The 27,482-nt window shown below is 41.4% G+C and overlaps 1 protein-coding gene across 1 annotated transcript in view; it reads left to right on the top strand.

The window, feature by feature from the left end:
* traf2a (Tnf receptor-associated factor 2a) overlaps positions 1–27,482 on the top strand; it is a 185,055-nt gene that overhangs the window by 12,872 nt on the left and 144,701 nt on the right. Inside the window, exon 4 of the mRNA XM_049578795.1 lies at positions 6,172–6,333. Coding sequence (XP_049434752.1) covers positions 6,172–6,333 — 162 coding nt within the window. The remainder of the gene's footprint in view (positions 1–6,171; positions 6,334–27,482) is intronic.

The raw sequence follows: 27,482 nt of genomic DNA, 5'->3' as shown, positions 1-27,482 counted from the left end.
AATCTACAATGTAAATAGTCATGAAAATAAAGAAAACGCATTGAATGAGAAGGTGTGTCCAAACTTTTGGCCTGTACTGTATATATATATATATATATATATATACATATATGGCTTAATAGTTACCTTACAACCATTTGTTGATCCCAAACTGGGAAATTACACCCATTCACCTCTGGTCCCACCTGACCCTAACGACTCACATGGTGGCCAGGTGGCTCAATGACTCACATTGTGACCTTAACGGCACTAAACTAAGAGCTCACGTGTGACCCCTATGACTCTGCAAGGTTTAAAGCCTGCAACTTCGTACCAGTCATTTAGAACTGAAGAAGCTTCTTGGGTGAGAGGCGAAATGTCTTCAAGAAACGCAGTCAAGTCCAGTTGCCTACGATATATGATAACTATAAAACAAGAAATCTCTGTCTGGCTTTCTGTGTGTCCTTTGCATATCTCAGGAACCGTCCATCCAATCTACTTCACACTTAGTTGGTGTACTGCTGGGGACCCAAGGCTCTGCCTTTTTAAATTTAGTGCAATTTGGACTTGTGACATGTTCGGTATTAATACAGTTTGAATAAATTACTGAACAGCACACTGTGGCTCTGTGCAGAGGTGGGGGCGGGACTTCAGGGCTCTGCAGAGAGCAGACTGTGAGTGGAGCATGTCTCACCATGTGTATTTTGCAGTGTTTCTGACCGCAAGTAGATCTTTGGTGTTTTCTTTGACATATGAACTTATAACCAGGGAGGAACGGAGGCTGGTACGGTCAGGTACTCTGCACCACTAAGAGATTCAGTGCAGATGCGCGGTACCAAGAAGAGGGGACAGCAGCTGCGTGCCTAAAGAACAACAACAAACACAAACAACGCTTTTACGAAATGAGACCTTGAGCTACATCAAAACGATCCGTTGTGTTAGCTGGACAGATGATGTTGTTGTACTGTATGTGTGCAGCCTGCTGTGAGCTGAGTGAACAGGGACCGTCTCCAAAGTGTAACACAGAAAAGAGAACTATTCAATAAAATGTGTCCTTATACACTGTAATATAATAATAATTATAATTAAAGCTGTGAGCAGTGTTGTCGGGACCTCGGCTTCACGCTTTTTCAGCTTCCAGCTCACGTAGAGATTTTGAATTATTTGTGAGAGGCAAAATGTTGATAAAACAAGCTATGTCAATAGAACGCAACATCCACATTGAAATGTAATACACATGATAAAGAAATTATATAATGTAAACAACAACATGGTGTTTGTCATGCTGTTAAGAATTGAAGTGTACCCCATGTATTGTAAAAGACAAAGGCCTGTTGTTGTTGTTGTGTGTAACACATTGTGATGTAAGTACATGAATATATATGTACATAATATAAATTTTAACTGGATAACAATACAGTATGTAATTAACAGTCATGATCATAAATGTAGCAACAGAGTTATCAGTATTAAAGGTTGTAGTAGTATGTGACATGGAAAACGGTGGTATATACTGTAGGTGGTGTTTAATTTCTTCAATAAAATAATGTATAAATCCCTATAGACAGAAAATATCACCTTTCCAAAAACTGCTGTAAAAATAGAATATATTAATATTTTTGCCACTTTGAACAAGTCAGTCTTTTAGAACTACTGTAGCGTGAAATATACATATTAAATATTAACTGTGTTTTGAGGATTTTAATTGTTTAATGGTTTGTTTCATAGCTCTAATGTTTTTATAGGGGGGAAAAAATTGAAATAAATCCATAAAATACATGTCAAGGAGAATTTAATAGTTGTTATTAGGCCCTGAGCTAGGTCAAAGAACTACTTCAGCCTGAAATATACATATGAAATATTAAAATGAAGATTCTGTTGCTTTAATGGCAGGAAGCAGGCTGATGCATCAGTTGTATTGGTCATAGTTACACAGTAATGCATGAGTGAGTTGCATATCCTTGTTTATGTTGTGGAATGACATATCTCAATGACATATCTCATCTCTCATGTTTACATACTTACTGTTTGTGGCAGAGGGAGTTACAGATTGCACTAAGTATACATAATGTTGTATGCATCAAAAAGACAGCATTTAATTTTTCTGTCAATTAAATCAAAAGAAATGTGTTTGATGAGGCTACTGTGTTGATGAATGTAACATTTCCTCAAAGATGTATATTCTTTCCTGATGTTTGTAACACTGTTATTGACTTGTACTTGAAATGAGGTGATTTACTGCAACCCTCCAGGTCAATCACTTGGGTTCAGAGAAATAAAATTGATAAAATAAATTGAAATACTTTTAAGGTCATTTTTAAAGTCATTTAAAACCTCTTGACCTGTTGAAAGCTTGAGTGTACAACAAATGAATGCAATCATTGTCAAACTCAATTTGAAAAATATAAAGGGTTCTTATGAGGTGGTGTGAGCTTATATTTTGAAAGTTGTAGACATTAGCCATGTGACCTAATTAAACTTTGACATGTGTGACAATCAAACAACACATCCATAATCATCTGAAATACTGTGACCTAGTGGAAGTGTGCTTGAGGTGTACTGGCTGCTGTGAGGATATAAGTTTCTAAATGAGGCAGAAGAGTTTGACATGGAGATCTTGTATTTACATGTTTTTGCTCTCAGGCATTTATTTAGGAAAATGTAGGAATGAGACACATGAGCTGGTCACTTTGGTCAATGTTATCCTGTCAGATATGTGACCACACACACACACACACACACACACACACACTTATGTCTGTCAAAGTGAAGCTTTTGTTATGCTAATTAAGGACTGCATGTGGCTGACAGGCAGACAGAGTGAGAGCAGAATGGGTTGAAAATGTCTCGAACTGGTCCTTGCAGTTTCCAAACCGTGGGTCCGATCTTCAGTCTGAAAGCATCACCAGATAGATAAACTTGTTCTGAACGCAGAAATATAAAGCTTGTTTGTCTATGGACTCAAAAATGTGACCTTAATCACAAGTTTACAGTATGTTGGCCCTCATCTTTTCTTACAGAGATCATCATGAGGATTTGTGTCCTGCACCTTAGAATGCTTCTCAAATCCAAACCGCTTCAGTAATGACAAAGTCCTTCACAAGTAATGTTCACCAGGGGTAGAGCTGTAATGTGTGCAAGTTTGAAGCAGTTATGATAAACGGTGTAGGGGCAAATATTATTTGAGAGACAGAATTTGTGAAAAATGTCATCTTACATTGAAAGGGCAATGCCGCACTTCCTGTTGGACTTAGGTCAGGGGTTGCAGCATGACATTTGTAGGTCTTGATAAGACGGACGAGCCAGTGTTGGTTTGGTTTTTCTACGGGATTCTTACCGGTCGCACCGGGCATTTTCGTGTGTCTAGGTGGCACAAAAAATTGTCAGGAGGTTTTGTAAGACATCACCTGGAAGACGCCAAAAAATTCGAGTAATGAAAAAGTTATACAGATATTTGATTAGGACAAGTTGATCAGTGATGTGTGCGAGTTTGAAGCCCATACGATAAATGGTGTAGGAGGATTAGAGCATTTTTGAGGCGAAATCTTTGAAAGGGAAATAGCTCACTTCCTGTTGGGTTTAGGTCAGGGATGCGAGTGCGTGATTTGTAGTCCTTGACGAGACGAACAAGACAGTTTTGGTTTGATCTTTCTAGGTCATTCCTACAAGCCACAGCGGCCATTTTAGTGTGCCTAGACTGCTAGGTGGCGCTAGAGAGGCGCTTTTCGGATTAATTTTTTCATGTACTAAAATTTTTCGCCAGTCCTGACTTGTGGGCCAATTTTGGTGAGTTTTGGAGCATGTTTAGGGGGTCAAAGTCCAGTTTAAAGAGGCGGCGGGAGAAAGAAAGAAAGAAAGAAAGAAAGAAAGAAAGAAAAAAAGAAAGAGAAAGAAAGAATAATAAACCCTACAAAAACAATAGGGTCCTCGCCCTTCAGCCGAGGTCCCTAATAGTAATAATAATAATAATAATAATATTTAATATTTATATAGCACCTTTAAAAAACAGTGTTTACAAAGTGCTTTGACAAACAAAGTAAAACCAGAATGATCAGCAACAATAATTTAAAAAATAGAAGAAGACAAAAACAGTAGCAGCATTCAACGAAAACATAGTCCAGCAACAATAAAAAATATAGCAAAGGCACACAGAATAGCAACAGCAGGGAAAACAACAGTAAATACCAATGAAACCATAAAATCAATAAAATAAATAAAAAAATAAAAACAAGGATAAAAATAAATAATAAAAGAAGAGAGACCACATCACATAAAAGCAAGTCTAAAAAAATGCGTTTTAAGAAGTGAAGAAAAGAAGATACTGATTCTGCTGTGTCTGCTGTTTGGTGTGTAATGTCACCAAATATAACATCACTCTTAGAGAATCGTTTTTTATATGTTTTAAAATTCAATATTTTGACAAATTAAGTCCTAATAGTAGTCTACATTTTTAAAAAGTTATGGTTTTAACATTTTTTTCCACACTCAAATTATTTTGTGGCCCTTACACCATTGAAATAAATCGTTTGCTATACATGAAGTCAATTGTTTCTAATTTCTTTCTACATCATACAGGTGTTAAAAAAGTGTAATGCAGGTGGCACCTTGTATGGTGGTCTTGGCCACCAGTGTATGTGTGTGTGAATTGGTGAATGTGACTGTAATGTGAGTGTAAAAAGCGCTTTGAGTGGTCGGTTGACTAGAAAGGCACTACACAAATGCAGATTAATTTACCATTTACGATTTAAAGTCCCACATAATTACAGCAGACCACTTTGAGTGACAGCCCTTCTACCAATAGTGTCCTTGGCTTCTCAGTCAGATCCACCCCTCACTCCTCCACAGCTCAACCCTCTTGCCCAAATACAGGGCAAGAACTACGAGGCGGCTGCCTTCATCAAATTTTGTCCTGCCTCCAGCTCTTGACAATACTCTGATGTGTGTCATAATGGAAAACGCTATTTTTTTTTTTTTTTAAAGATATGTTTTTGGGCATTTTTGCCTTTCAGTAGATAGGACAGCCAAGTGTAAAAGGGGGAGCGAGAGAGAGGGGATGACATGCAGCAAAGGGCCACAGGCTGGACTTGAACCCGGGCTGCTGCAGCAACAGCCTTGTACACGGGGCACCTGCTCTATCCACTAAGCCGCCGACGCCCCATGGAAAACACTGTTGTCTAACAAGTGTTGCACTTGTTGGATTTCTCTCATTTGTAACTGCATTTGTGGCATAATGCTGATGTGGTGGTGCAGTCATAATAAGCTCAGTGCACTGGGATAGGCGCTGCCAAAATTGCCAAAGAGGATGAAAACAGCAGTCTGTTTAGGACCACAGCAAAGCAGGAGCCAAACCTGTGCTCCACAGTGTTTCCACTGGTAACGTCTTTGTCACCACAACAAAAAAACCAAACACTTAAAACAAAGTTTCCTTTCCCTGCCATGAAATGATTGATTGATATCACCAGTTGGAGTTTATAAATGCCATTGCAAACGGCAGTTGAACTCACAGGCAGGAAATCTGTTTTAAATGGTGCGTAATCTGTCAAGCCAGCAGTGGCAACAATGTAACTGTCAGCTGACAAAACAAATCAAGCAACTTCGCACAGTCATTGAAGAGGGGTGGGCCAATATTCCACAGGCCACAGTCAACAACCTGATCAACTTGGTGTTGCACTGCATGAGACAAATGGTGTGTCACAGGAGATACTGACTGAGTCTTTGTATCAAGAAAATACATTTCTTTAGCATTAGCTATGTGAAATCCTAATAAATGTCTTTTTCAAGATCAAATGTCACATTGTAGAGTGTCCTTCTATTGTGACCATCCCAAGGCACACCTGTGTAGTAACCTGACGTGATATATCATGTAATTTGACACGCCTGTCAGGTAGATAGATTATCTTGGAAAAGGACAAGTGTTAACTAACGTGGATTTTAACAACATTGCAACCAAAGTCTGAGAGGAATGAATCTATTGAGTGTATAATTAAGTTATTGGATGTTAGATATTAGATATTAGATGTTAAACTTAAGCCAGTGAAACACGGGAACAAAAACAAAGTGTTGTGTATATATTTTTATTCAGTGTATGTACATACACCCTCTGGTGACGATCTACAATCAGTCATTTATCAAGTTCAAGGTACACCCAAGTTTAATAAACAATAAAGCTTTTTTTTTGTTGGTCATTTGCAGGCCAACCATGAGGGTAACTGTGACTTCATGATCATCTTGTGTCCCTCCTGCAAAGAGCTGATGAGAGCCAATGAGCAGGAGCGCCACAACGAGAGAGAATGTCCAGAGAGGACCCTCAACTGCAAATACTGCAAAGAACCCTTCCTGTTAAAGAACATCAAGGTCAGGCTTCTTTGTATTACTATTATCAAAAAGTGTTCAAGTATTTCTCCATTTGTCATAACATGATGGAAGTATAGATCCTGGGTCACGTGATAACCTTCAGTTGTCCACTGACTCCTAGGGTGCGTAGCAAAATGCTAGTTGAACACCCTGTTGTGTATGTTGTAATGTGCAAGCGCACTGCCTTTTTAATAGGACAGGGTTTATACATGTTGTTGCTTATTGGGTAACACCTTTGACACACCCACCAAACAAGAGAAAAAGTACCTCAAAGCCCACTGCACATCGTTATACACCATTTTGAGGAAACATGTCGGCCAACCTGGAAACTGCAGCAAAGGGTGCAAACAGTTTTCAGATTGAATGTGTCCTAGGGACTTTCTGTCTTTAGGGTTCATATTTACTTCTGACTACTGCCGATCATTTAAATACCCTTGCAGTGGATTTTCATTATCGAGATTGTACCTCTTGTTTACTATTGTAAGAGGGGTTATTAAAGCCCCCACCTACTGTATGTACAAATAACTGTTATTGTGTGCCGCACTTACTATTGGTCAGAGATTTTCAAATGATGAAGCAGAAGAATTGAAAAGGGACAGATGTGAGGCAAAAATATTGTGAGAGGTGAAAAAGAAAATTAAATGGTGTGGTTTAAGAAACAGAAAGTTAAGCTGGGTTCACACCAAATGCAGTGGAGTGCTGCCCGCTTGCTTTCAGTGCCCATATTAGCCCCTTTTCCACCGCAGGAACTGTTATCAATTACCTGGAATTTTGAAAAACCTCTGCACGTTTCCACCGAAATTACCTGGGTAAAAAACTTTCCCTCAACCCCAAATTTACGCTGGAAAAAGTACCTAGTAGGGGGGTAGGACTTTTTAGATTACCCGGAATTCTTGAGGGGCGGGGCTGTTTGCAGAGGAACACTGATTGGTGGAGCACACTTGCAGTGTTCCGCACTTCCTGGTATGGGCAGCCGCCACAAGCTTTATTTAATTTCTACAATCTTCACTTTGTTTCTGTTTTGATTGAGGATGGGTACCGAAACCCGGTACTAAATTAGCCCCGGAGCTAAAATATTAAAGACCGTAGTATTGATAAGCGTTAACGATATCAGTTCTTTTGTGCCGGAGCTGATCTCTTTTACACACACCAATGCGACACGGTAACCGGTGAACAGCCGAGTGGCTGTGGTGGAAACAAAGTGAAAATAACTCGAAAATGACTCATGCTGACGGCAGCTACCGTCGTTACTGTAAGTGACATTAAACCTTAGCGAGAAAGAAGCCAATACTTTATCACGGTGTCTGATTGTTGTTACTGTTTCTTGTAGTTGTGTGTTTTATGGACCGAACTGAGTCTGAAATAAAGATTGAATTGAATACATGTGTTCAGCAAGCATGAACATGTAAACATGTAGACAGTGATATTCAGTATCCTCCGTCCACAGTCTCTCATCCACCGACACTAACATTATGTCTTACACAAGGACAGCACGCTAGTTTGGCTGATAGCGAATTGTTAGCAATAAGCTCAAATGACAGCTGTCTGTATGTAGACTAACTTAGTCAGACACTTATCTTAAAATACTTTTAAACTGAGCTGCTGGCTGAGACAAACAGCCCCAACTCTCTACCAGCACGTAACCAGCCAAGCTGGCGGAGCCAAATACAGGACATGCACTGAATCATCTACGTCATCACACTAATTGAAATAAATTTTCCAGAACTTGAGGTGAGGTGGAAATGCAAACCACACAGATTACCAGGAATTCTTTTACCCAGGTAAACAAATTCCTGGTAATAAAAGTTCCTGGAAATGTTGGTGGAAAAGGGGTTATAGAGTGATTGGACTGTTCACGCTGGATGCGGGGTGTGGCGCTGAGTGGTGGTGGTGATCTGTTTTAGCGCCGGGTGTATTTTTTCCATTAGCTGTGAGCAAATCTGGCAAGAAAACACAGTGAAAACATACTGTTAACGATGTAAGGTGTATATTAAATTAATGATCTGACAATGATAAATAGTAGAATATGCACCCCATGCTTCCACATATTTGTCACTTGTGTCTAAACAGAGAGTGAGATAGATGAACAGAACCACACCCCCACACATGCAATCACACACAGACAGACAGATCCACATGCAGATGCAGACACACACAGACAGAACTCTACATGTGATTTAAACAGAGCAGAGAGCAGAACTGTTTACTGACCAGCACTGAGAAATGCGCTTCTGGTGTGATCGGCCAGGTGGCTGTGCAGCAATTAACAAATCGGGGCGCTTCCTCATCCACTGTCAACCTGGCATTAGCTGTTGTAGTTTGGCTGCTGACTTGGTACACTTACACATTTACAGTAGTAGCAGCGGCCATGACACACATTAATTGAGGGTATTAAAGGGCCAGTGTGTAAAATGGGTTGAAAACAGTGACATCAGTGATCAAACTCTAGATTGCAGGGCTCACTCGCTCACCCCTCCCGTCGGGTAAATGACGATGGCCTCGTAGGGACAAAAAACCTTGCGCACAAGTTTTTCAGGAGTAGGTCTATCTAGCGACAAGGTGAATGTTTATTTAGAAATCTAAACCATGTTACGATATTGTAATGAATCCCTCATGAGCAGGAGACCAGAGTAGCGTTCGGGAAAAAGGCCCGTTTATTTGAGCACTCCAAAAACTCCGGTAACACTCCAGGGGGTAAAAGACTCCGTCCCAAACTCTGACTCTTCTAGCGTAACACACACACACTCCATACACACATACTCGTTTACCATACCAAGTGGGTACACCCTTCCCCCTCTGCTCCACCAATCTCCAGCCTGCACACTGACTGACAGCGTAGCTGGTAAACAGAGCTCAACTGTTTATTTAGCCTAGCGATATCTCCGGACTATAGTAGCTGCAATGGACGACTTTGAACGGGATTTTGAAGAGTTTCTTGTAGTGGACACAGACCCAGAGCCATACCTGTTTGAGCTGGAGCATACAGATGAGGAACTTCATGTGTTTGATGCTGAGCGGGCGAGAAGAGAGGCTGAATGCACAGAATGGGATTCGGTGCTACCATCGTTGGGGAGATATATCATCAGGAAGAAAAGCGCCGCAGAGAGTGCATCACAAGGAGTGAAGTTGCGTCTTCTTTTCCTCGCAGATGACGGTTCGGGTTCATTCTCTCCTGTTGCGTGGTAAGTGTGGTCCATTCGCAAACTTTATAACTAAAAAAACTTTTCACTACTCTCTATCTACGAACTACTAACACTCTCTGCTGTTTCCTCCTCCTCCTTCCTTCCTCCCACTGTCTTCGTTGGTTCATTTTTACATGCGAAACACGTTCTCTGGCTGGCTGGATTGTCCGCTTGGTCTGCCATACATACATGGCGGCGCAAGATGGCGGCCTCTCTAAAGCAAGGTCCTTGCTATATATATATATATATATATATATATATATATATATATGTATATATGTATATATGTATATATATATGTATATATATATATATGTATATATATGTGTATATATATATATATATATATATATAAAAGCATAATTATAAGGCTACGAAAACCAAATGAAACGTAAGGATAAAACTAAAACCCAGCTCACGTTCCCTATTAGTGGGTGAACAATCCAACGCTTGGTGAATTCTGCTTCACAATGATAGGAAGAGCCGACATCGAAGGATATAAACATATTAATGGGTAGAATATTCAGATTCAGATTCAGATTGACAATAAACCATGCCAAATATTACACACTGGCCCTTTAAGGTACTTTAAACCTTTAGCACCTGATTATCACAATTTGCTTCAAACATGACAGGATATCATTATCTCTAAAGTCCATCGCTATCGATAAATCCCCTCAGAAATGATAGAGAAAGAACACTCCTTATACTGAAACTCCAGTACTTTTGTGATAGCTGTATGTACATCCATGGATACACTGGAAACAGGAGCTATGAAGATGTGGCCTATGCATTTTTTTTTCTTTCTTTCTTTTTTTTTTTTTAAAATTCAAGGATGGCAACAGAAACAAAATGTTAGTGCTTGCCCCGTTTTTGCGCTCCACTAGAACTGATTTCATTTGGAACCTCATTTGGCGCTTTCTTCTGCGAGGATAAATAAAACTTGTTACACATCGGTTTAATCAGATAGCTACCTTATTTGTCAACTTTGTGATGCCAACATTTAGATTGAACATGACAGAGGGAGATCCAGGGACAGGAGACTGTCCACTTTTGAAAATCAAGATTTAGTGTTAAGTTTGTTTGACAGACACAGTAATAGATAAAAAGATGATAGCTACTTAACTGGATGCTAGCTAACATGGTGGGTTTTATCCCTTAGCTAAAAGTTTAAGCAAACGTTAGACTGATGTTTTAGTGAGGGGAGATAGCTGGGTATAGGGATTTATGAAAATGCTGTTTTCTTTCAAAAACTGTAAACTGAGGGATACGTTTATTTGGTGTGCTCCTTTGAGGAGATGGCGGAGTCTCAGTTTAGGACACAGATTAAATTGAGAATTACCTCAGAAGAGGAAGTTCACATATGGCTGGAAGACTTCCAAGCTTCCTCTGGGCAGATTTGGAGGAAATCTAAAACGTATCCAAACGCCGGACGTTACAACGCCTACAGGGTAAGTTTACCAAATTGTTACAAATTGGTATAGCTTAAAGCCAGTGATTTTTTTTTCTAGCTTAGTATAACCTGATTAATTGATATTTTATAATTAAATCCAGCCTACTTGAAATAGTCTTGTGTCCCCGAAAAGGCAAATTTAAATACAAGGTAAAGTCGAAGCATGACCTGTGGGGAAGTATTTTGACCCTTTACTTGAGCAAAAGTACTTATACCACACTGTAAAAATACTCTTTTACATTTAAAAGTCCTGAATTGCAAGTGTTAGTCAGGTCAAAGTATGCAAAAATATGGAAAAATGTCCCCTGTGACTGTTATTATATATTATGATTGTATTATTGTTATGAATGCATTAAAGGTACTCTGTGTTACATTTTTACTTAACTGCGACTTAAAAGCTGAGACCTTCCTCAGCTTCCTGAGACTGATTTATATTTACATGATAGATTTTCTGGGAAAAATCCAAAGGATGTGATGTTTATGGGTGTTTCAGAGTGCCTTGCCTCTCTTTAGCTCTGCTACAATGTTAGTGTGCAACACTAGCTAATTTTTTTTTTTTTTTTTAAAGATATTTTTTTGGGCGTTTTTAGCCTTTATTTGACAGGACAGATAAGCGTGAGGGGGGGAGAGAGAGGGGGGGTGACATGCAGCAAAGGGCCACAGGCTGGAGTCGAACCTGGGCCGCTGCGGCAACAGCCTTGTACATGGGGCGCCTGCTCTACCACTAAGCCACCAACGCCCCAACACTAGCTAACTTTAGCTCAGAAATGGAGTCAGCTTACAACAGCAAATGACTGGCACCCACCAAATCTCAGAGTTGAAACATGCTGTGTTTTTGTCATTCATGTTTTGTGTGCAAACTTTTCAATTTGCAAACTAACTAGTAATTAGAGCTGTCAAATAATTGTAATGAAGTAAAAAGTACAATATTCTCCTCTGAGATGTAGTGGCATAGAAGTATAAACTAGCATGAGAAGAAGACACTCAGATAAAGTACAAGCAGAGGTGGAAAAAGTACTGAAAAATTCTACTCAAGTAAAAGTACCTTTTACTTTGATGAAATTCTACTTAAGTACAAGTAAAGCTACCCATTTAAAAATCTACTCACGTAAAAGTAAAAAGTAGTTCGTTTAAAATGTACGTAAAGTAGAAGTTACTTAGTTACTTCCAACAACTTGATGGGGGTCACTCCTATGCAGTGCAAAAATGGTCAAGGGGTCATAAATCCAATCCAAAAACTTTCCAAGTCCCAAATGATGACATCTTTCCAAATAGAGCTATTCAAGTCATTGCAATACACTGTATATTGCAGCACATATCACAGTATACAAAATCATTGTCGCATTGTCAGTTTTGTCTAATATTGCGCAGCCCTCATTCATTTTGACTCACCAACACAACTGTTAGACTGATGATACACAGAGCAACTTTTTGAGCAATGTTGTTGGGCATTATTCTCAGGGATGCAAACAGGTGTATGGTCAAAAAAGAGAGAGCCTGTCGAAGCGAAATTCTGAATATTAAAATACACCAACACTAATTTGGAAGAATACTGTGTATTCCAAAAGAGACCAAATCCACTGAGCAACAGTGTTTCCCCTATATGCAACTAGAAATATGACCGCTGCTGCTGATTTATTTTTTTTTTCGTCTTAGCTCTTAGAAACTACTATTTGGCGCTTCATAACCAGGTCAAATCAGACAAAGTGTGACAGACGCTTCATATAATAACATAACAATATACTTTTTATTGTGTTATATGGTGAAACGTTTCACTTTATAACGTGATGACTTATATTGTTTACATGACGGCATGTCATTTCTGTCTATATGGTTGAGCATTTACAATCCTCCTCTCTGTATTGCGCACAGCGGAGTTTGGACAGCGGAGTTAAATGATACATTCCAAAACTGCCTGATAATGACCTAAAGTGATAAAGCTGAGATCACAAAGGGGTTATAAAAGACCTTGGAATCATAGTTCACCATTGTGATAGATTATGATTTAGGATACAATACTACCCAATTAATGCAAAAAGTAGATTGATTGATTGATTATATCCCTAAAAAACTGAAATAGGCAGCCAGATTGTTTAAATGTTCATTAATTGCAAGTTTATTTTGTGTCTTAGGTGGATTTAAGGTGTCAGCGCAATACCTTTCCCAATACAGCTGGGAAAAAAGACCAAAATGTGGTGCCATGATGTACTTGGTCCTGAAAAGGCACACACACAGTCAAGACAGGAAGTCAAGGTAATTCAGATAAGATAATACTTAAATCATCCAGTGGAGTAAATTATTTATCACAGCAACCATGTTCATACAAAAACACAAAATAACATAATATTCACAAACTGTTGAGGATCCTAATATATAAGAATGTTTTTAAGAATGCATTCTTTAGAAATGCTTTAATGTCTAATTTAGATTGGTTAAAAACTTAGTTACACTGAGCTGCAAGCACAACTCCGTGAGGTGAATGATGTCAGGTTGCTGAAATTAGCCTACTCTCATCACTACAACACATAATTTGAATGACCATGTTTTGTTTTGCATCAACGCTGTGTGGCAAAATGCAACATATGAATGGTAAATGAACTTGCACTTGTACAGCGTCTTTCTAGTCTCTGAACCACTTAAAGCATTTTTACACGACTAGACGTTCATACACTGGTGGCCAAGGCTACCAAAGAAGGTGTCATCTGCTACTGAGTTAAACATTCATATGCACTCACACACCAATGGCACAACCATTGGGAGCAATTTGGGGGGGCTTTATTTTCCCAAGGACACTTTGATATGCCGAATGGAGGAGCCCGGGATCAAACTACCAATTGTCCAATTAATGGACGACTCATGCTGTCAGTGTTTTTCTATTCTGATGTTCGAATTAATATTTCTGCTGGGTATGCTGCATTTTACTGCTGTAGATGTTTAAGGTTGTGCTTATTTGAACTCCTTTGTGTACAGGTTGGTAATTTAATCTACAGCAATTCATCATATTCTATCAGATCATCTTGTAGTGTGGCTGTCCTTCTGAGAACCACGTATCTCTAAGAAGTCAGACAAACAGCCCTGTTTCCTCCTTCAAATTTTTGCAGAATTTATCACAGTATTTAAGACTTGCATATCTCTGAACTTTGAGACTTTATCTGGGCCACGTTTTGTTTGTTAAACAGAGGAGGGATACAAAGCTGCTGCGGGCCCTTTTTGGCAGCAAGTAAAAAAAAAAAAAAAAAAAATCTCAAGAATGTGGCTAAATCCAGTACATCTACATTGGAAAAACTGGCATGGAATCATTTTTAAAATGGAAAAGTTGACTTACTTTTTGAAGTTCCAAAAAGAGAAGTTCAATCAAATTTGGAATAAATGAATGGAATTTATAACCCCAATACCTTTTCAATTCAGTTTCAGTTCAATTCTATTTATAAAGCCCAATATCACAAATCACAATTTGCCTCACAGGGCTTTACAGCATATGACATCCCTCTGTCCTTTGGACCCTCACAGAGGATAAGGAAAAAACCCCTTAAACAGGGGAAAGAAAATGGTAGAAAACTCTGGAAGAGCAACTAAGGAGGGATCCCTTTTCCAGGACAGACAGACGTGCAATAGTTGCCGTACAGAACAGATCAATATAATAAATTTGCAGTAATCCATATGACAAAAGCTTACAATAACATTAATTGTAGTAATAATGTTATGATAATAATAACCGTAATTGTGCTTGCATATGTTGTAAGTATATATTAATATATGATAGTATATCTCTGTGACAATAATAATAATCATATGTGTGTAATAACAGTGGAAGTATGACTAATAATAATAGCAGAAGTAGGAGGCATCAGACAGGACCATGGCAGCAGCGTAACCACGACACACGATCGGGCGTAACTGCAATACGAAGTAACCTGCGAGACAGTGGAGCACAAAGGCGAAGAAGCAGAGTTAGTGACATGCAGTAAAGTCGAGTTAGCGATATGCAGTAATAGGATGGGAATGTTAGCAAATGAATAAGAATAAACTTTTCAGAAACTGAGGAGAGAAGGAGAAGGAGAGAAGGTGCTCTGTGTATTATAGGAGGTCCTCCGGCAGACTAGGCCTATGTCAACCAAACTAGGGGCTGGTCCAAGACAAGCCTGAGCCAGCCCTAACTGTAGGCTTTATCAAAAAGGAAAGTCTTAAGTCTAGTCTTAAATGTGGAGAGTGTCTACCTCTCGGACCGAAACAGGAAGATGATTCCACAGAAGGGGAGCCGGATAGCTGAAGGTTCTGGCTCCTGTTCTACTTTTGGAGACTTGAGAAACCACAAAGTAACCCTGCATTATCAAAGTGCAGTGTTCTGGTGGGATAATAGGGCACTATGAGCTCTCTAAGATATGATGGAGTCCGACCAGAGCTTTGTAAGTTAGGAGAAGGATTTTAAAATCAGTTCTGGATTTTACAGGGAGCAAGTGCAGAGAAACTATATATATATATATATATATATATATATATATATGTATATATATGTATATATATGTATATATATATATGTATATGTATATATATATATATGTATATGTCCAAAATGTTAGAGGTTGTTTTGTTTCACCAATGTACAAGTCTGGGCAGTGAGGCAGTGAGGAATGCCCAGACTTGTACATTGGTGAAACAAAACAACCACTAAACAAACATATGGCCCAACACAGAAGGGCTAACTTGTCAGGGCAAGACTCAGCTGTCTATCTACACCTCAATGAGAAAGTACACTCCTTCGAAGACAGCAATGTGCACATTTTGGACAGGGAAGACAGATGGTTTGAAAGAGGTGTAAAAGAAGCCATCTATGTGAAAGGAAAAGCCATCTCTCAATAGAGGAGGAGGTCTGCAACACCACCTATTCCCCACCTATAATGCTGTCCTTTCATCCTTGCCCTGGAGGTTTAACAACTTAACCTCTAAAAACAATGGTTGTTCACAAATGGCCTCATGTGACGCTAACGACTCCAATTGCAGCATTGCAGCAGGAGTTTCAACGACTGTCGTTGACACACCATTGGAGCACTGACGAACCTGTGAAGACCTCCCCAGAGGTTAAATACCTGGGTGCTTCCACACGAGTTTGTCAGACTAGTTCCAGCCTAGTCAGACGAGCATGAACCGATGAAGCCTCTTGGATAAGCAGTGAAACGTCTTCTAAGACAAAACCAAGTCCAGTTGCGTTTGATTCAGTTGCCTTGAGATAACTTAGACCTGGATGATAAATTTGCACAGCGGGCCGCAGTAGCTTGCCTTCCAACTCCAATTTCGCGTGGACGCGCGCTAGGCTTCATGTGCACTCCATTCACTGAATATGCACAGACGCACCCAATGCCTGCAAGTGCAACCTCTCCACTCTTTGATATGCAGTGCCGGCCCTACTACGTGGTTGAAGTAGGAAGAAATCGTGCCTGTGCTCTTCTTCCATGACACATCAGTCATAGCGTAACCCTATGGAAATTCAGTAATGAATACGGATATTCAGTAATGAAAAAAATAGACTTATGAAATTTGATTGGGAATTTTTACAGGGGTACAGTCCATGTTTACTGAGGCACGTGCCCCGCTGAAAAGCATCTGGTGACTGGTCTCTCCCCTAATCAGACCAGGTTTTCCCCAGAAAGTTCGCCAATTATCTACAAAGCCCGCATCGTTTGCTGGACACAACCTGGACAGCCAGCAATTGAATGATGACATGCGGCTAAACATCTCATCAGTGATCAGATTTGGGAGAGGTCCAGAGAAAACTACGGAGTCCGACATGGATTTTGCATATGCACACACCGAAGCAACATCAATTTTTGTGACCTCCACTTGGCGCAACTGGGTGTCACTACCGCCGATGTGAACATGAATCTTACTAAATCTAGTTTAGCCTAGCCAGCAGTTTTACATTTGACTCAGTGTTGCCCATTCTGGTCCCAGGGATACATTTTACTATGCTCGCTGGTGTTGCTAACTTCACGTTTCTCAGAATAGAGCTGCCAATGACCAGAGTTTTCTCCTCAGCAGATGTGTCACTGAACGGGGAAAAACGGTTAGAAATGTGAACAGGCTGGTAGTGAATTGTGGACTTTGGCTTAGTACTATGCTTCTCCCGGATAGTCAACTAGCCTCCCGTCTGCATGGGGGTTGCTAGAGGACCACTAACAGAGGCTATGCTATGTGGCTCCATGCCAGCTACAGGGGGCTGGCTACTGCAGCTACTATGTGATTTTTCATGGTGCAGAGCCGCTGTTCCAATTCACTAAGCCTCACCTCCAAAGCAGCAAATAAACTACATTTATTAGATGTACTATTTCGCTAAAGGAGGCAGGGAAATAAGTAAACATCTGGCACACCAAGCAAGAGAGAGCAGGATAAGGAGGGGCCATCACTAAGTGCTAAGCTAATGTAGCTAACAAGGCAAGTAGCGTGTAAACAACAGCTGGGATTAGCAAGAAAGTCATTGAAAGAAGAAGAGAGCTATGAGTGCTTAAATGGTACTAGTGTGGCTTTAAATGTGTAGTAAATATTTAGCAGCTGAAATGAGCAGTATCAGAAAATTTGCTGGTAAGAGCTCGCTAGAGCAGCACGAAGAGGCTATTACAGAAGCACTGGAAATAAGACAACATGCTTAACGCTGTACTACACCATGACATCACAGGGCATTTGGAAGGAGTTTGAGTTTGCCACTTTTCTTGATGGCAATAGTGGAAATGCCACTTTTTACGTACGAATGTACAGTTACATTTTTAATAGAGTGTGGGATAGTCATATGTAAGAAAGCAACACAAAAATTGCTGACCAGTTGAAGTAGAAGTATACATTGGTATGTAGGTTGAATACTTACATGTGGGTAAATATAGATGTGTATGTATGTAGATGTGTTACATCTGTATATGTGGAAGGTTCTATACACACACATATATACAGTCATGTGAAAAAATTAGGACACCCCATTAAATATTCAGTTCTTTATTAAGAAATCTTCACATATCAATGGCTAATCTTTATTTATCTCTGGAAAAGAAGTTGATTTAACCTTGTTTTACTCATTAAACAAAAGTTATCAACAAAAATGTGTATTCTAACTGAGGAAAAAGTTAGGACACCCTGCCCCCTAATAGCTAGTGTTACCTAGCCTGGTTCCAGACCATAGACCCCACCCACTCAACTGAGTAGACTTACATCTGTGGTCTGGCATACTGCAATGAATTTGTAATTTATCTCGTCCAAACGATGGACGGACCAATGAACGCCGGGGGTGGGGGCGGGTCTAGCAATTAGCCAATCAGCGCCACGCTTATGTCAAGCTGTACGCCGTTGGGTAACTGGTGAGGATAGCAACAATAGCGACCGCTACAGGTATCGAGGTATTTCGCCACCACTCGCGTTAATGGAGGATCAAATTAAGGAAGCTGCTAAATTGGATTTAACAGCGATGCAGCTGGGCGTGCACGACGACGGAGACATTTTAAGCGGGCAATGCTCACTTGTTTTCGGCAACCCCGAGGCATGGATACCAATGACGTCAGATTCTGGATGAGTCGTTGATCTCTACTGATTGGTTGGGGGAAAAATATAATTCTCTCCCCCTTGTAAATCGCCTTCAATGGAGGCGATGTCAGACTGAAGGTTCTGAGAGCTTCAGTCTGACACTCAGGCTAAGTGTTACCCCCTTTGGCTGAAATAACTTCAGTGATATGCTTCTTGTAACCATCTATCAGTCTCTGACATCGAGGTGAGGAAAGTTTGCCCCACTCCTCAACGCAGAAGTGTTTCACTGTGAGATGTTTGAGGGGTTTCCTGCATACACAGCCCGTTTCAAGTCACGTCACAGCATCTCAATGGGATTAAGATCTGGGCTTTGACTCGGCCATTCCATGACTCTCCATTTCTTAATTTTCAGCCAGTCCTTGGTGGATTTACTGGTATGTTTTGAGTCATTGTCATGTTGCAGGGTCCAGCTCCGCTTCAGCTTTAATATTTTTTACAGATGGTCTCACATGTTCCTCAAGCACCCTCTGATACACGGTAGAATTCATGGTGGATTCTATAATGGTGAGCTGGCCAATTCTTGCTGCAGCAAAGCACCCCCAAACCACGACACTTCCACCTCCATGTTTTACAGTTGGTATGAGGTTCTTCTCCTGGAATGCTGTATTTGGTTTATGCCAAACATGCCTTCTGTTATGGTGTCCAAATAATTCAATTCGTCTATTGTTGCTTTTAATTTGCAGTTATGAAACTGACATGTCATGACAGTCAAGAACCCCCCCGGGATTCCGGCAGCCAATCAGCGTTGCGCTGCAAGTGACAGGACCCAGCGAAATACCCCTCCAGATGAGATTTCTCATCTCAAGTGACAAGCGAAAAATTGCTCTGTCGCTCTGTCGCTCGGAGCCCGAGCGATTTTTCTCCCGGACGAATATACGCTCAATCGCCCGTTTGCATTGACTTTGTATGTAAACTCGTCGCTAGCGAAAAAAAAAACAGGTCCGGTGTGAACACACCTTTAGATTCATCTGTCCAAAAAACATTATTCTAGAAGTCCAGGGGCCTCGTGTCCAAAGACTTGTGTGGATTTCCTACTGAAACATGGCTTATGCTTAAATCCAGAAAACGTATGCACAAAAACATCCAGATGTATGAATCTGTGCATATGCATGAATCCAAGCACATTTCTTTTGTACATCCCAATCAAGCGGAGGATGGCTGCCTACCGCCAAAGTGTGGCCAAAACAGGTGGGGGGACAGAAGAGGAGGAGCTCACCCCGTTTGAACAGAGAGTCGCCGCAATTGTGGGTGACACGGATTACCCCCAAGGTAAATAACTATAAATTTGTGTAACTTACAACAAATGTGTTCATACGGGTCATACAATAGCCTGCTCACAGCCCTATGAGATAGTGGTTCATGCATAAATGTTCATGAATTCAAATAAACACAAGAAGTTTGTGCTCTAAAAAAAAATAATAAATAATAAATAAATTAATAAATAAATAAATAAATTAAAAGGGATCAGCACTCAGTGAATAACCTCCTAAGCCCTACGACAAGCTATTATGGCAAGGCTTAACTATACAGACCAGTGAGCAGTGATAACTAACATGTCTTTGGGGTCATCGGGTGGGAACCTCCTTTCACCGGTGTTTCGTCTAGTTGGTCCCACGACACCTCCAGGAGGCTAGACAGTGATCTCTGGCGTCCCAGAGACACTCCCCTAATGCCAGGTCTCACTGCTCCCCACACTAACCGAACAACCTCCTTTACCTTACCTATACTACCACAGAGGAGGTAGACCCAGGGAAGGAAGCCTTGTTAGGCTATCACACTCCCCCGCCGGGTTAGGCTGTACAGTCTACCTCCCCAAGATGAGCCCTCACAACAATGACACCTCCAGGAGGCTAGACAGTGATCTCAGCCCAAACAGCACTGCCACCTTCAACCAAACCCAGGCTCCGTTTATGCGAGCTCCAGGCAGAAGCAATGCTGATACTACCTTTACTAGCACATTCACCATACTCTATTTCACATGCTACATAGCATAACTACAATGTAAGCTAAAGTTAAAGGAGATAAATGAACTCACAGGATCAGCAAACACACTCACTTTGTAGCATGGTCTCAAACAAAATGGATTCAGATAGGCCACTCCCACACTTAAATAACCTTCCTCTTCCTGGATTTCCTCCTTACTTACACATGGCTTTCTCAGCCCAAACAGCACTGCCATCTTCAACCAAACCCAGGCTCCATACATGCGAGCTCCAGGCAGAAGCAATGCTGATACTAGCTTTCCTGTCACATTCACCATACTCTATTTCACACACTACATAGCATAACTACAATATAAGCTAAAGTTAAAGGAGCTAACTGGACTTACAGGATCAGCAAGCACACTCACCTTGCCGCATGGCCTCAAACAAAATGGATTCCAATAGGCCACTCCCACACTTAAATACTTCCTCTTCCTGGATTTCTCCTGAGAGGAAGTGGATCTCTCCACCTGATCTCAAGGAGTTATGTGCCCTGCTTAGTAGTTCCCCTGCTGGCCCCAGCTGACATTATTTCTTCTGTAATAGATAAACTGGCTGCATTTAATTGCTTCATCTGACATTTCCCTCACTGTCTTCCTCAAACTCTGTCCCTGCACTCCGAGTTCCCCCAGGAGTGAGACAGTTGATCTTGCTATGAATCCCCTATACCCCTACACCCCACTTCCACTGGACAAATCCTAGTCTTCCATCCTCGCTGCTCAGCTTCTGCTCCTAAGTCTGCATATCTAAGCTTTTTTCTTTCATATGCTTCTTCCACTGAGTCTTCCCAAGGAACTGTCAGCTCAATGAAATACTCACTGTTGACTCACTGACCACAACACTAAGTCAGGCCTCTGCCTGGTACAGACTATTTCCTGAGGAACAACAAGCTTTCCCCCTAAATCTACTTGCATTTCCCAATCACAAGCACCTTCTAGGCGGCCACACCCTTGCCTCCTCACTAACTTATCCCTTCTGTATTTCTCTCCCTCACGGACAAACTGAATTACTAAGCTCCTATCCTTAACACCTTCTGAATTCACCTGTCTTCGTTTCCCTTTGATGCCTGCAGCTAAACATTTCAACACCTGATTATGTCGCCATGTATATCGGCCTTGTGACAAGCTAACTTTGCAGCCTGACAAAATATGCTTTAAAGTTGCGGTACGTGAACACAATGGGCATGACGGGTCCTCATTTACCCACAGTTTTAGGCTCTGGGGGGTTGGTAAGACATCATATGTAGCCCCTATCAGGAATCTAATACGATTCTCCTCCATACTCCACAGGTCCCTCCAACTAAGCTTCCTCTTCTCTACACTTTCCCAATTCAACCACTGTCCCTGTTTAGCCTGGGCCACTACCTTTGCACCCCTTACTATCTCTTCCTGTCTGCGTATCTGTTCTACAACCAGCTTTCTTTTATCTTTGAGGCCTGCTGTATTCCATACCGGTTTACCTGAGCCAAGCCCCAGGCCTCCCCGGCCAAACTGAACATTACCTACAATCTCTGCATGTCTAAGAGCTGCCTCTGCCTCCTGAACTGCCGATCTTGGGTTCCACTTCCTCCCCTTGGTTGGATTTGGAACCACACTCCTAACTACCACATCCTTACTCCCAAATAACAAGAGCTCTGTCCTGACCTTGGTACATTTAAATTCCTCTGTTAAACTAGATACTGGCAGCTGAAGTATCCCTTTTCCATACAATGCAACACTACTTAGGCACCTAGGAGCGCCCAACCACTTCCTAATGTAGGAGCTAACCGACCTTTCAATTCTCTCCACAACAGATATTGGAATTTCATAAATTGACAGTGGCCACATTAACCTAGGATATAGCCCAAATTGCAAACACCACAACTTCAACTTTCCTGGAAGTTCTGATTTATCTATTCTATCCAATCCTTCAGCCACATCTTTTCTAAATTTCACCACCTGTTCCTTATCATTCAACTCTACATTGTACAACCTACCTAAGCTCTTTACTGACTTTTCCCTAATTGTTGGGATGTCCTCATCATCTATCACAAACTTCCTATCACTTAATTTCCCTCTACATATCGAGATGCTTCTAGATTTACTAGGCTTGATTTTCATGCTGGCCCGCTTGAGGTTCTTATTTACCTTCTCTAGTAGCCTCTTTGTACATGGCATTGTTGTGGTCTCCAGTGTCATGTCATCCATGTAAGTCCTAACTGGTGGAAGATGCAACCCATTCTGCCGTCTCTCCCCACCTACCACCCACTTAGAAGCCCTGATGATTACTTCCATTGCCATAGTAAATGCTAACGGAGAAATTGTACACCCTGCCATGATGCCTATTTCTAACCTCTGCCAACCTGTTGTGAAACCTGCTGTACTTAGACACAACCTAATATCCTGAAAATATGCTTTCACTAAGTTAACAACTACCTGTGGCACTCTGAAGTAGTCAGACGCACTCCAAATGAGGCTGTGCGGAACTGAATGCAGAAGTGCGCTGGGGAAAAGGTGAGGCTGATAAAGAAATTCACACTTTACGCACGGGTTGATTGACATGGGTACTTTACACACAGAGACAATCAGGGGCTTGTTAGAAAGCTCTGAAGCTGTAGTTTAACCAGCAAAAAACAGCAAGTCACTAACTTTAACCACTACTGATGCTGAAGACAGGATAATATTTGGGGGCGCACATGCTCAGTGAGCATCAGGGGGATTTATATTAAACGAATAAATTATTTACTCACCAAGAAGCCACCCATCGCGCACACAATGCCAGCTTGTAGTCTGTTCCCAACCATGCTGTTACTCAGAATGTATGAATCGTGCGTTGAACCTGGTCACCTCGCCACAATGTTGGTTAATTGCATTTGCGCATCACATATGAGCTGTACATTGATCGAATGAAAATGTTTCCTGTTGACATAAACAAATTAATCCAGTGATGGCGCTTTTATAGCAATGTGTATGCAGTCGATAGCTCCAATTACATTAGGTAAACCGGCTCTTGCTGCAAATTGTGCTTTAATGTTGGCCTGTTCAGCTGCATTGTATGGGAATTTGATATACCTGGCTGACATGCGGATAATGCCGTCCAACACAGCTGGCATGGCTCGGCTCAGGGTCGACTGGCACAGTCCCGTTCGGTCGGCCAGCTCCCTCTGGAATGCCCCTGTTGCTAGGAACCACGAGGTGGTCAGCACCTGTATGGATGGCTCCTCGCCGTGTCACACTCCAAGGCCAGCCAGGAGGATTGCCCTCAGGAACCTAAAGCGGCTGATCATCTTCTTCTTTTCGTGTCTTTCATGCTGGTTGGTTATATGACAGTTTCCCATTTCTTTACACAGTCCTTTGCATTTTTATTGAACACTGCAAGATCCTATGAGCTGCACTGGTTGGGTAGTAGGGGGCAGACAAGGCAGTGCTGCATTGTATGGTCCTCTTCTCCACATTCACAGGTGGGTTTGGCCAGTTTCATAGCCCCATCTGACCATGGCAGCTTTTGATCGCCCTGTTCCTGTTCTCAGGCGGTTGAGTGTCTTCCACTGGACCCATGGTGCTTCTGAGCCTGGGCTTCAGAAGGAGGGATACCCATGTCAATAGGAAGGGGGTCATCCACAAGCCTGAGTCTGGTTTCTTCCTGTGATGCTATTAGGGGCTGGACATGGCTGAGAAAGCTTCTCCTGGACTTCAGCCGTTGGGCCGGGGGTACACGTCCGCAGTGGAGGTGGCGTTCATCACTGGTGGCCTTGGTCATCTCTACTCGGCTGGCGGCTCCCCGTCTCACATCAGCAGGGGCAATATCAGCGAGGAGGTGCAGGTTGTTTATGTTGGTGGGCTTCAAGCAGCCAGTGATTGAGTTGCAGGTATTATTCAACACTGGGTCTAGTTTCTTGGCATGGGATGATCTCTCCCAAACAGGACACGCATACTCCGCCGAGGAGTAGCACAGGGCCAGAGCAGTAGATCTTTTTTTTTTTTTTTTTTTGTTAGATCAATTATTTATTGTTCTTTTTCAAGTTACAAAGGCAGATGTTCTGTGTCCAGCGTGACCCAGTACAAATTACAATGGCAACAATACCTGCCCCAACCCTAATTCCCCCAACCCATGCCTAAGACACGGTAGAATTTGCAGGCCTATGCAGGCCTATCAAAATTTGGTATTCTGGAAGGTCTAGTAATGTGGAGGCCACAGAATCATAAAAATGCTGGTCAAAAGAGTTAGGGGCATAGACACATATTAGAGCTATTTTAATGCCATTTAAAACTATTTTGCAAAAAGTAATACGACCATCATCGCTTCCACCTATTCCTAAAACTGATACATTTAAATTGCGTTTTGCAGCAATGAGGACACCTTTACTTTTTGTTACATGACATGAGGAGGCAATCACATGACAATGTTTGTTTTGAAATCTACATAGATCAGCTTCCAGAAAATGTGAATGTGAACTCTTGAATAAAAGCGAAATGAAACATTCTTCCTGGAGAGCATCTCAAGGGTACTTGTGCGCTTTTGAAGAGAATTAAGGCCCCTTGAGTTCCAAGACAAAACTGTGATTTTATTCATAGCCATTATTATTCATATGTACAGTCAGGTCCATAATTATTTCGACAATGATTCAGTTGTCATCATTTTGGCACTGTACACCACCACAATGGGTTTTATATGAAACAATGAATACCTGCTTAAAGTGCAGACTCTCAGCTTTCATATAAGGCTTTTTTCAAAAGTGTAGTATGAACTGTGTAGGAATTACAACCATTTCTTCACACAGTCCCCCAACTCTTAGGGCTCATAAGTATTTGGACAGACTAACATGATCATCAGTTTAACAGTCAGTTTTAATACTTGGTTGCAAATCCTTTACAGTCAATAACTGCCTTAAGTGTTGGACACATAGACATCACCAGATGCTGGGTTTCTTCCCTGGTGATGCTCTGCCAGCCCTTTACTGCAGCCGTCTGCACTTCCTGTTTGTGTTTTGGGTGTTTTGCCCTCAGTTTTGGCTTCAGCAAGAGAAACGCATGCTCAGTTGCATTCAGGTCAGATGATATGACTTGGCCATTGCAGAACATTCCACTTCTTTGCCTTAAAAATGTCTTTGGTTGCTTTTGCAATATGCTTCAGGTCATTGTCCATCTGCACTGTGAAGCATCGTCCAATGAGTTTTGAAGCATTTAGTTGAATCTGAGCAGATAATGGTGCCCCAAACACTTCAGCTTTCATCGTGCTGCTCTTGTAAGCAAGACAAGACTTCACTAGAATAAATACAGAGGGTTTATCACAAGATGCAAACCATTGGTTAGCCTTGAAAATGAAAGGCCAGATTAGAGTTTGTCAAAAACCATCCAAAAAGCCTGTACAGTTGTGGAACAGCATATTATGGACAGCTAAAACAAAGATCAACTACCAGAATGATGGGAAGAGAAGAGAAGGAAGAAGGGAAGGAACTGCTCATGATCCAAAACACACCACCTCATCAGTGAAGCATGGTGGCGGTACTGTTATGTCATGGCCATGTGTGGCTGCCAGTGGAACTGGTTCTCTTGTATTTATTGATGATGTGACTGCTGACAAGAGCAGCAGGATGAAAGCTGAAGTGTTTGGGGCTACATTATCTGCTCAGATTCAACCAAATGCTTCAAAACTCATTAGACGATGCTTCACAGTCCAGATGGACAATGACCTGAAGCATACTGCAAAAGCAACCAAAGACTTTTTAAGGCAAAGAAGTGGAGTGTTGTGCAATGGCCAAGTCATATCATCTGACCTGAATCCAATTGAGCACGCATTTCTCTTGCTGAAGCCAAAACACCCAAAACACAAGCAGAGCATCACCACGGAAGAAACCCAGCATCTGGTGATGTCTATGTGTCCAACACTTCAGGCAGTCATTGACTGCAAAGGATTTGCAACCAAGTATTAAAACTGACTGTTTAATTGATCATTATGTTAATTCGTCCAAATACTTATGAGCCCTTAAAGTCAGGGGACTGTGTGAAGAAATGGGTGTAATTCCTACACGGAGTTAACGTTCAGTTTGGTGTTTTTGATGTGTCCTTTATAGGAGAGAGTGCGATCCAGTGTTACACCAAGGTAGACAGGGTTGGTGCAGTGCTCAAGGGGTGTTCCAGACCATGTGATTTTAAGGGGTCTGTTTGCTTCCCGGTTCCTGAGATGGAACGAGCAGGCTTGGGTCTTCACAGGGTTTGCGTGTAGGTGGTTGCGCTCATAATAGAGGTGTAGCTCATCTCTAGGGCTGAGGTGAGATTTACTTCTACAGCTTCAAATGTACTCTCTTGGGATGTTACACAGAGGTCATCAGCGTAGATGAACCGTTCAGTGTTCTGTGCCATTGGCTGGTCATTGGTGTAGATGTTATATAGTAGTGGAGCCAGCACACTACCTTGAGGCAAGCCATTCCGTTGTCGTCGCCAGCGACTTTGCTTGTTGTTCAGGACAACATAGAAGCGCCTATCTTTCAGGAGGGCTCTGATGAGGTCTGTGAATGCCAGGTCTTTGGTAATCTCCAAGATCTTTCTCAAGGGAGAACGTCTCAGTCAGTCCGGTGTTTTGGGAATGCTGAAGTTGGTCTTATTATTGTAGGCGATTTTAACATTCATGTTGATGTTAATAATGATTCCCTGGCTACCGCGTTTATCTCACTATTAGACTCCATTGGCTTCAGTCAGGGTGTACATGAACCCACTCACAGTCTTTCCACAGAATCCCTCGATATCGGATCATTATTTGATTACTTTTGATTTCTTTTTACTCGATTACACGCCACTCAGTAACAGTTACTATACTAGATGTTTATCAGATAGTGCTGTCGCAGAATTTAAGGAAATGATTACTCTGTCATTAAATTCAATACCAAGTCCTTCAGTAACAGAGGTTTCCTGTACTGACTTTAACCTCTCCCAAATTGATCATTTTGTTGATAGCGCCGTAGGCTCGCTGCGAACAACACTTGACTCTGTA

The sequence above is a fragment of the Epinephelus fuscoguttatus genome, linkage group LG6 (genome assembly GCF_011397635.1).
Source record: "Epinephelus fuscoguttatus linkage group LG6, E.fuscoguttatus.final_Chr_v1".
Lineage (NCBI taxonomy): Eukaryota > Metazoa > Chordata > Actinopteri > Perciformes > Serranidae > Epinephelus > Epinephelus fuscoguttatus.
Note: the sequence above shows the minus strand (reverse complement) of the source record. Positions and strands in the feature narration are given on the sequence as shown.